Source organism: Typopeltis vanoorti, chromosome 3 (genome assembly GCF_054136105.1).
Source record: "Typopeltis vanoorti isolate ZY-2024b chromosome 3, IOZ_Tvanoo_1.0, whole genome shotgun sequence".
NCBI classification, from domain to species: Eukaryota; Metazoa; Arthropoda; class Arachnida; order Uropygi; family Thelyphonidae; genus Typopeltis; species Typopeltis vanoorti.
The window spans coordinates 169,650,258-169,666,047 of record NC_143551.1 but is presented as its reverse complement, the minus strand read 5'-3'; the positions used below and the strand labels follow the sequence as shown (position 1 = coordinate 169,666,047).

The following is a 15,790-nucleotide window of genomic DNA, read 5'->3' as shown; positions in this document are numbered from 1 at the left end:
TAGATACTGCAGCACTGATCCCAAAGGGTAGTGCAAGCTGGGGCAACTCGTGGTAGAAGTGGAGCGAGCTCCGATCACTATTCTTGATATTTGCCCATAATGTGAACTTAGCTCCTAGGAACTGTATTTTTGTTCACATTATGAGAGAAGGTCACTACCCAGACCGGTTTCGACCTTTATTGAGGTCTCATCAGTGAGTAGCCAGACCTAGTTAATATCAAGTTTGTAGCGAACAGAACTTTCGGCATGATTTCGGAACTATATTCGGCATGAAACTCTTTGAGTTTCTTATTCGGCTAAGAAACTATATGGGATGTAATATCCCTTAACTTAAACAAGTTCTTTTCTAATATTCTCATTTTTAATATGATATTGCCATTCATGCCATCTGCTCACGCCCCTAATCTTTCTCAGGACTCTCATATCTGCGGTCTCTAGTCTTTGGTAAAGTATTTTATTTATAACCCAGTCCTCAGATTCACAAGTTAAAATGGTTTGAACACTGTCTTGTATATAGCTAATTTAGTGTTTTGATTAATTTCTCTCTTATTTCATCATCATCATCAAATTCCTGCCATGTACCTTCAAGGGGTGTACAGGATATGACAGTACTACATGAAAAAATTACATCATTACTAACTTCCTATCTACAATTTTCCTCCAAATCAGTCTGTTACTTGTCAAGACTCCAACATTATCAGATCTTATATTTCTATCGTCTAAGGCAGTGCTTCCCAAACTTCTGGATGTCAGGGCCCCCCTTTGCAAAAATTAAAATATTTCACGGCCCCCCTCGAAAAAAATCGTAATAGAGAGATATATTATTATTATATTTATTGAATTTATATTCAATACAAAACATACACAGCGAATATTGCAAAAATCAAATGCATATATTACATTTTTTGCCTCTTACCGTTTGGTTCTGAAGACGATGCGGGCTGTTCTGGTAAAATATGAAATACTGTCCTTTTTTTTAGTCTGTTTCTGCTTCTTCTGATTGTTCGCGGGATTTTTTATTTTATTTTTTATCAACCACTTATCCATCTCAGGGTTAAATTTTTTAATGTAGAATAGATCAAATAATATCACCACTTACCAATACTGGCACACCACAGACTGATAACATGAAATTAGTGAATATTACCTGAATAAGGGAATCCCCGGACCAGGAACATTTTTCTCTTTTGCGACTTTTCCCCCTTTAAGGTAATTAAGCCTAACGCGAAACAGACAGCAAAGACAGGTTATTAAAACGTGCATATGATTCGTGCAGTATTAACAAAAGATCGCAAACCGAAAGATAAAAGCATAGCTGACGATTGAGTTGAAATGCTAACTCTCTTCAACCGAATTCCATATGTGAAACTGCCATAACATTCATTTTATATATATATATATATATATATATATATATGTATTACTTAGTTTTAACACTTTTACGAATTTTAACACGTTCGATTGAATTTGATTGCTGCCTTGGGAAATCGAACTCACATACATCTAATTAATAACAATAGTTTTTAGTTAGATACTGTGTTTGCCCATGCAACATATGGTTTTGTTTCAGTCTATACAGCATAGTTTCTGTATGAGGGGGACATGTGATTCATTAATTAGTGTGTTTTTATCCCAGTTGTCTCTAATTGCACTATTTGTTGAGAAATATATTACACAGACTCCTCATGCCTTATTCACTGGCATAATAAAAGTACTTATTTTTATTGCCTCTGCAGTATAGTGGCTCTTAGGGAGGGTGTGTTGTTTACCACTGCAAGCGAGTTACTATATCCCCACATGAACTTGTTTAAGGTTTTTTTCATGTGTGAAGTATATGCAAAACTTTTATTGGTAACAGAAAACTATCTCGGATGACAGTGATAATATAAAACGAGTTTTGATATGTATATAAAGTCAATATCAACATAAAGTCAATATCAACAGTCCCTGATTACGACCGCATTATGAAAGGGACAGAAAGATTTGGAACTTCCCTGGAGAACATTCGAAGTAAATACAATTAACCACTGCTTTGAAATTAAACATATGAATAAGCAATATTTACTAATATTCGTTAAGCGCCGAAATACGCAGGAAGCAAAGTTTGTGAACCAACGCCATTAAAATGTGTGAATTTTTCCATTAAAATATAAAAAATAACAAAAAGAAATAATAAAAGTTAAATATGTTTCTTTTAAAATAAAAAAAATCTACTTAGTCTTAAAACATTTTAAATTTGTTTTCATTATTTCACGGCCCCCCCTCAACAAAACCTACGGCCCTCAAGGGGGCCGCGGCCCACAGTTTGGGAAGCGCTGGTCTAAGGCATTTTGTACCGTATCAATCCATCTATATCTTGGTCTTCCTCTGGGTCGTTTTCCTGCCAACCTGGCAGAGAACACTTGTTTTGCTAATCTTTCCTCTCCCATTCTATTTAAGTGACCATACCACCTGAGATTAGCTCTGCTAACGCATTCCTGGAAGCTGACAATGTCAAGTTCTTTCCTAATATCCTCATTTTTAATATGATATTGCCATTGATGCCATCTGTTCACGCCTCTAATCTTTCTCAGGACTCTCATATCTGCGGTCTCTAGTCTTTGGTCAAGTGTTTCACTTCTGACCCAGCTCTCAGATCCATAAGTTAAAACTGGTTTGAACACTATCTTGTATACAGCTAATTTAGTGTTCCAACTAATTTCTCTCTTATTCCATATGAATTTATTCAATTGACTTCCCACCATACCAGCTTTGCTGATTCTGTTATCTATTTCTATATTTAATTTACCATCTTCAGTAAAAATTGTGCCTAAGTAGCTGAAATGTTTTACTTGTTCCACAAGTTCTCCATTCACAACACAGTTGACATTTTCAATGATTCTGCCTATTTTCATTGTCTTTGTCTTTTTATTGCTGACCTTCATACCATATCTATTACAACAGCAATTGAATTTAGTCAGAGAATCTTGCAGACTTGTAGCGGATTTATTTAGAAGTATAACATCATCTGCATAAAGCAAAGAGCTGACATTAACATCTCCAATTTTGATATCATGTTTAATACCACTTTCCTTCATAATGTGATCCATATAGATAATGAATAACAGAGGGGGATAATGTACATCCTTGTTTCACACCAGATTTAACATTAAACCATCTTCCTGTACTTCCTTCAATTCTAACTGCTGACTTACAACTCAAATAAAGACTAAGTATTGCTTGATATAATGCCCCATTGACACCATATAACTGCAGCGTATTGAATAGCTTCTCTCTTGGCGCTTTGTCATATGCCTTTTCCAAATCGACAAAACATAAATACAGATCTTTGTTATATTCCCATGCTTTCTCAACTATTTGTCGTAAAGTGAAGATCTGATCCTGACAGCCTCTATTTGGCCTGAATCCAGCTTGTTCTTCACCAAGCTTTTCTTCCACAATTCTTCTCAACCGTTTCTCAAGTATACTTGCATAGATCTTGCCAGGAACACTCAGTAGGGAAATACCTCTGTAATTCTCACATTCAGTTTTATTTCCCTTTTTATATATGGGTACCATGAGAGCTCTACTCCAATCATCGAGAATTCGTCCCTCTGTCCAGGCTTTCTGAACTATGCAGTGCAGCCACTGTAAGACTTATACCACCATACTTCAGCATTTCTGGTCGAATATCATCTACTCCTGCTGCCTTTCCACATTTCAAGCCTTTGATGGCTTTTTCTACTTCAAATATGGATATGTATTCCTGACTGCATGCCTGGTCAGTGTTTTTTATCACTGTGCTGTCATCACTGCATTGTTTCATTTAGCAGTTTTTCAAAGTAATTACTCCATACTTCAAGGATATCTTTTTTCTACCGTTTTCATGTCACCTTTGTCATCTCTAACTCCTTTTACAACACTCTTTACTCCATTCCTAAGCTTCTTCAACAACCTCCAGAATATTTTGCCACCTTATTGATATTTATTTTCTATATTCTTGCCAAAGTCCTCCCATGACTTTTGTTTAGCTAGTTTTACACACTGTTTAGCTTTCTTACATTTGTCTCTGTATTCTGTAAGAGTAAAAGCTGACTTATTTGCCAGGAACTTTTGATATGCTTTCTTCTTTTCCTTCACTGCCTCTTTAACTTCCTGTGTCCACCAGGGAGTTCTGATTTCATATAAATTTATTCAGTTGACTTCTTACCATACCTGCTTTGTTGATTCTGTTGTCTATTTCTATGTTTAATTTACCATCTTCACTAAAAATCATGACAAAGTAGCTGAAATGATTTATTTATTCTATAGATTCTCTATTCACAATGCAGTTGATATTTTCAGTGCTTCTGCCTATTTGCATCCTTCATACCATATCTATTACAACAGTTATTCAATTTAGTCAGGGAATCTTGCAGACTTGTAGCAGGTTTATTTAGAAGTATAACATCATCTGTATAAAGCAAAGAGATGAAATTAACATCTCCAATTTTGATATCGGGTTTAATACCACTTTCCTTCATAATGTGATTCATATAGATAATGAATAAGAGAGAGGATAATGTACATCCTCGTCTGACACCAGATTTAACATTAAACCATCTTCCTGTACTTCTTTCAATTCTAATTGCTAACTTACAACTCAAATAAAGATTAAGTATTCCTTGATATAATGCCCCATTGACACCTTATAACTGTAACATATTGAATAGCTTCTCTCTTGTCACCTTGTCTTTTCCAGATCAACAAAACTTAAATACAGATCTTTGTTATATTTCCATGATTTCTCAACTATTTGTCGTAACGTGAACATCTGATCCTGACACCCTCTATTTGGTCTGAATCCAATTGTTCTTCACTAAGCTTCCCCTCCACAATCTTTCTCAACTGTTTCTCAAGTATACTTGCATAAATCTTACCAGAAACACTTAGTAGAGAAAATACCTCTGTAATTCTCGCATTGTTTCATTTTCCTTTTTATATATGGGTACTGTGAGAGCTCTACTCCAATTATGTGGAATTCGTCCTTCTGTCCAGGCCTTTTGAACTATGCAGTGCAGCCACTGTAAGACTTTTATACCTCTATACTCGAGCATTTCTGGTCGAATATCATCTATTCCTGCTACTTTTCCACATTTCAGGCTTTCAATAGTTTTTTCTACTTCAAGTTTGTATATATATTTCTGATTGCATACCTGTTAAGTGTTTTTTACTATTGCGCTGTTACTGATTGTTTCGTTTAGCAATTTTTCGAATTAATTACTCCATACATCAAGGATATCTTTTTCACCAGTTTTCATGTCACCTTCATCAACTCTAATTCCTTTTACAGCACTCTTTCCGACATTTCCGAGTTTTTTCAACAACTTCCATAATATTTTGGCACCTTGATATTTATTTTCTATGTTCTTACCAGTCTTCCTATGACTTTTATTTAGCTAGTTTTACACAGTGTTTAGCTCTCTTACATTTATCTCTCTTTGTATTCTCTGAGAGTACAAGCTGACTTTTTTGCCAAGAACGTTTGTTGGTATGCTTTCTTCTTTTCCTTCACTGCCTCTTTAACTTTTTGTCAACCATGGAGTTCTGATTTTTCTATCCTTGCAGACAACCTCACCACATGCCTCTCTTTCTGAATCAATCAATGTTTTCTTCAGGATTTGCACTAAATCTCCATGGTTTGGTTCCTATTCTCGTACTCTTCCTTATTTTCTTGAATAATGTTTGTGTATTTTAGTCTACAGTTCACATCTGAGAGCTGCTCAACTTTTATTCACTTTAAAACTTTCTTTCATCTTCTTCTTTTCAATATGAAATTCAATTTTATCCTGCTCAAGACTAAATGGTGATCATTTCCAATTTCAAATCCTCTGCATACTCTGGTGTCCTGCACCAGGGAGAAAACATTACTATCGACAATAACATAGTTAATGAGACTTTTCTTATTCCTTACCTCTTCTCTCCATGTGAATTTGTGCACATTTTTATGTTGGAACATGGTGTTAGTAATAATTAGTCCATGTCCTGAGCAGAAATCCAACAGGTATTTGCCATTATTATTAGCTTTGCTCTTTTCTCCAAATTTTCCTCAAATATTTTTGTATGTCTGACAGTGATTTCCTACTCTGCTATTTAGATCCCCAATAAAGACCAACTTTTCTGTTTTCATTGTGTCAGTTGCTTTCTCTAAAGCCTCATAAAATTCCTTCACTTCTACCTTAGTATGGCCATTGGTGGGGAACATAGGCACAAATAAGTCTCTCGTTGTCTAGTTCCCCATTTTGATATTTGCCCACATCACTCTACTTGATATTGCTTGCCATTCAAGAAGATTACCTTGTATTTTGTGTTCAATACTATAGCTACACCTTCTTTTCCCTGATTGTCATTGCCTGAATATAACATTTTGTATTTATTGCTCAGAAAAATCTCATCAGATTTTGTCTTTTTTGTTTCAGTTACCCCTATTATGCCGATCTTTTACTTGTCCAATTACTCAGCTAGCTCCAGTTCTTTGCCATTCAGTCTTCTTTATGTTGATAGTACCGATCTTGAACATTGGTGATGTTGAGTTGGGGTGTGTTTCGGGATTTGTTTCAGTAGCTGAGTTTTCGCTGTTCATCCTGGTTCCTTGTGAAATCAGCTGGGATCTTGTTTAACCAGGAAACGCCTCAGCTGGTATGAAATTCTGTCATTTTTTACCATCATTTTATATTTTGGTTTAAATCAATAAGAATACAATTTGGTCAGCGAAATTCCAAATTGCCAGCCCATCCTCGTTCTTTCAGTATCCAGGTAGATACCTAACAGGGTGCACTACGAGAAGGTGAGGGTTTGACATAAGGTCAGAAGCTCTGGTCGGTTCTCTGCATTCCTTTAAGGCTATGTGGAGGTCTCCTGTCAGTTATCAGGTTTTGACCCTTAATCATCCCTTGGGTAAAGATGCTGTCCATGAAATCAAAGTCTACTAAATTAAACAAAAATTCCATAAAAAAAAAGACTATATTAAGACCATAAAACCAGATTTCAGTTAAATAACAAATCATATAGTTATGAAATCCAGCATTTTGAAATTTGAAATTTTCCAAAAACATTTTTGTATATCTGATAATCATTTCATACTCTGCTGTTGGATATCTAAACATCAGAATTAGAAATGATTACCAGACAGATAGAAATGTTTTGAGAAATTTGAAGAAAAGAACAAAGCTAATTATAATTGTAAATACCTGCTGGATTTCTGTTCAGGACATGGAATAATTATGAGGGTTGTTTCAAAAGTTTGATAAAAAAAAATAAGTTAAACACCTTTTTTTTGGAAAAAATCACCTTTATTTCTCAACATAGTCTCCATCGAGTTCTACACATTTGGTCCAGTGAGTTTCCAATTTTTTCATCCCATTTAAAAAGTAGGATTTGTCGAATTGTGCAAAATAGTCATTGACAGCCTTGATAACATCCTCGTTTGAAGAAAATTTGTTCCTACCAAGCCGAATTTTTAAGTTTGGGAACAAGAAGTCACACTGGGCCAAGTCCGGAGAGCATGGTGGATGTGGAATGAATTCGAATCTCAATTCGTGCAGTTTTGCCATTGTGATGCCCAATGTGTGGGACGGCGCATAATCTTGATGAAAGAGCACTTTTTTGTGTGCCAATCTTGTCTGTTTTTTCTTAAGTTCTTCTTTAAAATGGTTTTTTAAATCAAACTTCATTTAAATGCATAATAGACTCCTGTTATTGTCTTACCCTTTTCCAAATAGTCTATCGTGATAATTCCTTGGGAATCCCAAAAAACAGTGCCCATCACCTACCCAACAGACAAAATGATCTTCACTTTTTATCGGTGCTCTTTTACCAGGCATTGTCCGCTGTTTTGACTGCTGCTTGGACTCAGGTGTGTAGTGTTGGAGTTTCGTCTACAGTCATGAATCAATGTAAAAAAATCCTGTGAATTGTGATTAAACATCACCAACCACTGCATTTAAATGTCTTTTTGCATGCGTTTTTGATCAAAACTCAACAATCGTGGCACCCATTGCGCACACAGCTTTGTTGTGTACGATTTTTCGTGCAGGATATTATACACCTGTTCAGTTGAGATGTCTACAATCTCAGCAATTTCACGCACTTTCACTCAGCAGTCTTTCATAACAATAACATGGATTTTGTCAATCATTTCCTTCGTAGTGACCTCAGCCAGGCCTTCAGAGCGCACTTCATCTTCGATGGACTTACGACCATGTTTAAACTCATTTATCCAAAAATAAATAGTCTTTAATGCTGGTGTAGATTCCCCATGAACTGCATCTAACTCAGCTTTGATCTGCGCAGCCATCCACTTTTTCAAATAAAAGTGTTTTATTACTGCACAAAACTTGTTTTTCTCCATTTTTATGAAAAATGCAAACATGGTCATTTTTAATATTTGCCAAATGAGAACTATGCATTGCACGTGGCTAAACTTTTGCAGGAGTCCTAAAAAGATGATACGTGCCGACACTGGTATGAATGAACGAATTTTGTCGCCATCTATTGGAAATTTACCAAACTTTTCAAACAGCCCTCGTACTACTAATACTGTGTTCCATCATAAATATTTTTCTGCCTTCTGGTTATTTATTTTCCATGTTCTTACCAAAGACTTTTTTAACTACTTTTACATAGTGCTTTGCTTCTTACATTTTTTTTCTGTATTCTTGAAGAGCACCAGCTGACTTACTTGCCAGTAACTTTCGATATGCTTTCTTCTTTTCCTTGACTGTCTCTTTTACTTCTTGAGTCTACCATGGAGTTCTGATTTTTCTATCCTTATAGACAACCTCACCACATGTCTCTCTCTGGCTGAATCAATCATTCTTTTCTTCAGGGTTTACCACTGAATCTCCAAGGTTTTGGACTTGTTTTCAAACTCTTTCTTTTTTCTTCAATGATGTTTGTGTATTTGAGTCTACAGTTCACCTTTGAAAGCTGCTCAACTTTGATTTGTTTTAAAACTTTCTTACACACTCTTCTTTTCAATATGAAATTCAGTTTTATCCTGTTCAAAACTAAATAGTGACCACTTCCTGTTTCAAATCCTCTGTATACTCTTGTGTCCTGAACCAGTGGGGAAAGTATTGCTATCAGCTATAACATAGTCAGTGAGACTTCTTATTTATTGCATCTTCTTTCCATGTGAATTCGTGCACATTTTTATGTTGGAACATGGTGTTAATAATAACTAATCCATGTCCTGAACAGAAATCTAGCAGGCACTTACCACTATTATTCGCTTTATTCTTTTCTCCAAATTTTCCTAAAATATTTCTATATGTTTGGTAATCATTTCCTACTCTCTCTCTCTCTCTCTCTATGTTCACTGGACATCTACAGATGCCGTATGGTCACTCCGATGCTCAGTGATGTGCCACACTAGGCCTCGCCATGTTACGCTGTTATTTGCTTTTCTGGTGGCCTCAACTCTCTGAAGATCAGTCACTCCACACACACCATTCATCTCATTGATGGTCTACCCCCCCCCCTGCCTCTTTTTCCAGGAACTTTACCTTCTATTACTGCTCTGAGAAGTCCCCCTTCCATCCTTTCTATGTGTTCAAAATATTTTAACTTTCTTCTGTCAATATCCTTAAGGAGCCGTAAAGTTCTACTGATCTTTTCTAACACCTATTCATTTGTATGCCTTTCAGTATATGATATCCTGAGGATATCATATTTCTGGATATCCTGATATCCAGAAAATAAATATCAGAAAGGTGTCAATATATTTCAGAGGCTCTTGAAAAAATGTTAGAAGTGGAGAAAAGAATACTGTAAAAAGAATCAAAAGATGATAAAGGTGACACAAAAATTCAAGATACACACATTCTGGATGCCTGGAGGAATTAGTTTAAAAGACTGCTAAATAAAACAAGCAGTGATATAGCAGTGTAGAAAATATTCAAGAGGAATGCAAATAGGGGTATGTATCAATACTTGAAGTAGAAAAAGCCATTAAAATCCTGAAATGTGGAAAATCCGCTGGAGAAGATATTTGACCAGAAATGCTCAAAAAAAGTTTTATGGTGACTACACTACATAATTCAGAAGGGCTGATAAGAAGGTTGATTTACATCGTGCCCATCTGTGAAACAGGGAATAAAATTGAATGTGAGAATTGCAGAGGAATTTCTCTACTAATTGTTCCTGATATGATTTGTGCACACATACTTAAAAAGAGACTAAGAAAAATTGTGGAAAGGAAATTTGGAGAAGAACAAGTTGGGTTCAGGCCAAATAGAGGTTGTCAAATCAGATTTTCACTTTAAGACAGATAGTTAAGAAATCTTGGGATTATAATGAGGATCTCTGCTACTATTCTTTTGGGCTTTAATTTCTCACTAATGCCTAAAACATTTTAGCCATGTTGAGCTTCACCCATAGTCAATGTAAACTGTTGGGGCACTATGAAGGTGACAGTCCTGACATCGTTTCTCCAGATATTTCTGTCTTGGGATCCCTTTAACAGGGTGGAGAATGAACAATTAGTCCATTTTATATTATCTATTCAGGTGATTCTAGGTCACCCCTAGTGTTTTTTACTAGAAGTCAAGCCCTCTATGCTGTTTTAGGTAAACTACCAGATATAACATGTGGCCCAGCTGTAAGAGCTGTTTTTGAAATATTTTAGTGATTATATTTTCTTGTGTTCTATCAGTGGAGTGGGTTTTTCTTCTAATCTTGTCATTTGTTGTGTATGTGCTGTGTATGGTATCTTCAAAAGTTTTCTGTAGTACTTCATCTCGAAGGCCAATAACATTTCTCATCTTTCTTATCAGTTTGATTTGTGAATGACAAGCTACTAAGTGCTTTAGAAACTGTTAATTCTTATAACTGATGCTTATTCTTTGCTATTTGGTCAGTGTCATAGGCATATCTAAGGTTATTGATTTTTTTTTTTTTTTTTTTTTTTTTTTTTACCATCAGCTGTTAATTCCATTATTACTGTTTTCCAAGGTTAATTTATCATATATTCCAAATACAAGTTAAAAAGTATGTCACCTTGATGCACATCTCTTTTCATTTTGAAAGGCTTGCTGTAGTTGCCATTGATTTCATTTCTATTACCATTTCTGATGAACTATAAAGAGTTTTAATTAGGTGTACAACTCTTTTATTATCTATTCCATACTGGTTTACTATTCTCTACAATGTTTCATGCTACACTGAATCTGTATATTTATAAAATTATGACATTATTTTATTATGTTCAATATATTTTTCTTCAGTGAGATGTATTGTAAATAAATGATCTGTTGCATTTTTTTTTTTTTTTTTTTACAGAATCCAACTCGGTGCTCTGAAAGTATTTTTTATTTTGCTCTCAATTCTAGAGAGTAAGATTTTTAGGAAAATTTTGCTTGGATGACTGATTAGACTGATTAGTTCTATAATTGCTACATTTTATACTGTTTTCTTTTATAAGAGTAAGAATCAGAATAGAGGTGCACCAATTATTTGGCCATGATTCATTGTTCCATCATCTTGGCAGATTTTGAACAGAGCATCTATAATGGGTTCTCCACTGCTTTCTGTAGTTCTGAAGTTATTCAATCAATGCCTGGCGATTTTTCAGCCTTCAAAGAATTAACTGCTGCTTCTTCAATCTTCTCTTAAAATAGGAAAGTGTTAATAAGATAAGAACTTATAAAAGACAAAAGAAAAAATATTGTTTGTTTATTAAATCATAGTATCCCTTTAATCTTCCTCCATTCTCCAGTGAACTCCTTACATGATCAATTTCCTGAAATTGGTTGAAGACCAGCCTGATATAGTTGATTATGGTAATCCTCTTTCTTGGTAGGTAGGTGACAAGGATGAAGTTATCATTGCAGTGACTTCACTGAGACCAAGGATGGCTTCAGCCTCCATTTCAGAATTTTTGACTTACTCTATTCATTTTATGGAAAATACCAGCTTACATGGGGAAGACGATTAAATGCAATTAGACATACAGTGAAAATGGATCTCACTGTATTTTATATATTTTGCTGATTATATTGTATAATCAGCATTCATTTCATATTGTATTCCTTTCTCTCATATTGCATGAAAAAAAAATTATACAGAAATAAATAAATAAAAAGGAAAAAGTTGGCTTTTTCCTTTTACAATATGTCCTCTTACAGTGATGAAACTGCAGTATGTTACACATTCTGTACTTGATATGTGAAGGAGAAAAAATTACTTCTTTCAACCCGTGTCGTTCTTTCTTGAGGATATAAACAGCTTTGAACATATCTACAATTTGCACAACAATAACAATATTACCTTACATACCAAAAAAATTAGGGGTGCTTAAGGGTCAAAGCTGTATAACTGAGAGAAGAATTCCACATAGCCTTTAAAGAAATGCAGAGAACCGACCAGGGCTTCTGACCAAATGTCCAATCCTCACTTTCTCGTGGTGCACCCTGTTGGGTATCTACCTGGATACTGAACGAATGAGGATAGGCTGGCAATTTGAGATATAGCCGACCAAATTGTATTCTTATTGGCTTAAACCAATATGCAAAATGATGGTACAACATGACAACATTTCATGCCGGCTGGAGCGTCGCCAGGTTAAACAAGGTCCCTGTTGTTTTTGCCAGGGAACCAGGGTGAACAGTGAAAAGTCAGCTACTAGAACGAATCTGAAAGCACACCCAAACTCAACATCACCAGAGTTAAAGATCAGTACTATCAACGTAAGAAGCCTGAATGGCAAAGAAATGGAGCTAGCTGACGAATTCGATAAGTACCAGATCGACATAATAGGGGTGACTGAAACAAAATAGACAAAAACTGGTGAGATCTCTCTGAGCAATAAATACAAAATGTTATATTCAGGCAATGAAAATCAAAGAAAAGGAGTAGCCATAGTATTCAACACTAAATATGAGGCTAATCTTCTTGAATGGCAGACAGTCTCAAGTAGAGTGATGTGGGCAAATATGAGAATGGGGAACTGGACAATGAGACTTATTTGTGCCTATGGTCCCACAGAAGGCTCTACTAAGGTAGAAGTGGAGGAATTTTTTGAGACTTTAGAGAAAGCAACTGACACAATGAAAAAGGAAAAGTTGGTTCTAGTTGGGGATCTAAATAGCAGAGTAGGAAGTGATTGTCAGACATGCAAAAATATTTTGGGAAAATTTGGAGAAAAGAGCACAGCTAATAATAATGGCAAATTCCTGTTGGATTTCTGCTCAGGACATGGACTGGTTATTACTAACACCATGTTCCAACATAAAAATGTGCAAAAATTCACATGGAGAGAAGAAGCAAGGAATAAGAAAAGTCTCATTGACTATGTTATTGTTGATAGTGATGTTGTCTCCCTGGTGCAGGACACCAGCGTGTACAGAGGATTTGAAATTGGAAGTGATCACTATTTAGTCTTGAACAGGATAAAATTGAATTTCATATTGAAAAGAAGAACGTGTAAGAAAGTTTTAAAGAGAACGAAAGTTGAGCAGCTGTCAGATGTGAACTTTAGACTAAAATACACAAAGATTATTGAAGAAAAAATGAAAGAGTTTCAGAAGAAAACCCAAACCTTGGAGATTCAGTGGCAAACCTGGAAGAAAACCCTGATTGATTCATCCGGAGAGGCATGTGGTGAGGTTGTCTGCAAGGATAGAAAAATCAGAACTCCATGGTGTGACACCGGAAGTTAAAGAGGCAGTGAAGAAAAAGAAGAAAGCATATCAAAATTTCCTGGCAAATAAGTCAGCTTGTGCTCTTAGAGAATACAGAGACAATTGTAAGAAAGCTAAACACTGTGTAAAACTAGCTAAACAAAAGTCATGGGAAGATTTTGGCAAGAACATAGAAAATAAATATCAAGAAGGTGGTAAGATATTCTGGAGGTTGTTGAAGAAGCTCAGAAAAGGAGGAAAGAGTGCTGTAAAAGGAGTTAGAGATGATAAAGGTGACATGAAAATGGAAGAAAAAGATATCCTTGAAGTATAGAGTTATTACTTACAAAAATTGCTAAATGAAACAAGCAGTGATGACAACACAGTGGTAAAAAACACTGACCAGGCATGCAGTCAGGAATACATATCATTACTTGAAGTAGGAAAAGCCATCAAAGGCTTGAAATGTGGAAAGGCTGCAGGAGTAGATGATATTCGACCAGAAATGCTGAAGTATGGTGGTATAAGTCTTACAGTGGCTGCACTGCATAGTTCCGAAGGCCTGGATAGAGGGACTAATTCCTGATGATTGGAGTAGAGCTCTAATAGTATCCATATATAAAAAGAGAAATAAAACTGAATGTGAAAAACAGAGGTATTTCCCTACTGAGTGTTCCGGGCAAGATTTATGCCTGTATACTTGAGAAACGGTTAAGAAGAATTGTGGAAGAAAAGCTTGGTGAAGAACAAGCTGGATTCAGGCCAAATAGAGGCTGTCAGGATCACTATTCACTTTACGACAAATAGTTGAGAAATCATGGGAATATGATAAAGATCTGTATTTAAGTTGTGAAGATCTGGAAAAGGCATATGACAAGGTGCCAAGAGAGAAGCTATTAGAAATGGTAGAGTGATATGGTGTTAATGGGACATTATATCAAGCAAAACCTAGTTTTTATTTGAGTTGCAAGTCAGAGTTAGAATTGAAGCAAGTACAGGAAGATGGTTTAATGTTAAATCTGGTGTGAGACAAGGATGTATATTATCCCCTCTGTTACTCATTATCTATATGAATCACATTATGAAGGAGAGTGGTATTAAACATGATATCAGAATTGGAGATGTTAATGTCAGCTCTTTGCTTTATGCAGACGATGTTATACTTCTAAATAAATCCGGTACAAGTTTGCAAGATTCCCTAACTAAATTGAATAACAGTTGTAATAGATATGGTATGAAGTTCAGCAATAAAAAGACAAAGACAATGAAAATAGTAGAATCTTTGAAAATGTCAACTGTGTTTTGAACAGAGAACCTGTGGAACAAGTGAAACATTTCAGCTACTTAGGCACGATTTTTAGTGAAGATAGTAAATTAAATATGGAAATAGACAGCAGAATCAACAAAGCTGGTATGGTAGGAAGTCAATTGAATAAATTCATATGGAATAAGAGAGAAATTAGTTGGAACACTAAGTTAGCTGTATACAAGAGAAGGTATAGGTGAAGGTATATATATATATCAATTCACCAAGATATAGGTGGATTGATATGGTACAAAGTGCATTAGAGAATCGAAATATAAGGTCTGATAATGTTGGAGTCTTGACATTTAACAGACTGATTTGGAGGAAAATTGTAGATAGGAAGTTAGTAATGGTGTAAATTTTTCATGTAGTACTATCATGTCCTGTACACCCCTTGAGGGTACATGTCAGGAATTTGATGATGATGATCAAAAAATGATAATTATTTTCACATTTAAGGATACAAATGAATAAGTCACAAAACAAAAATGAAAACTTTAGCATTGCACAAATCCTAGTTACATCCATGTAGTTTATAATCAAATAACTTGTATTGGGCACTAAAATATTTTATTCTCCTATTGCAGAGAGTACAGAATAATCTGGAAGTCCAGGCAATCTTGATTATTTCATTACTCTTGAAGATTCCTTTCTGTTTTTGACACTTTTCCTGCGAAGCAGAGCCTGCTTCCAGTTCTGTGCATAGCAAATTGTAGCTTATGTGTTTCTGCTGTCTTTTTTACAGGAACTCACAGAATCAAGTAAAAAGCTGGCAGAAGAGACAGCTAATTTAGAAAAGACAGTCATACCAGATGAAAGTGACAGGGATACGTGAGTATTGCTAAAT

The 15,790-nt window shown here is 35.3% G+C and overlaps 1 protein-coding gene across 4 annotated transcripts in view; it reads left to right on the top strand.

Moving 5' to 3' along the window:
* The window catches only part of ICA69 (islet cell autoantigen 1-like protein), a 196,201-nt gene that overhangs the window by 127,789 nt on the left and 52,622 nt on the right, over window positions 1–15,790 (top strand). For all 4 annotated transcript variants that reach the window (XM_090390956.1, XM_090390958.1, XM_090390957.1 and 1 more), the window contains exon 8: window positions 15,689–15,774. In XM_090390956.1, the coding sequence (XP_090247082.1) occupies window positions 15,689–15,774 (86 nt within the window). The remainder of the gene's footprint in view (window positions 1–15,688; window positions 15,775–15,790) is intronic.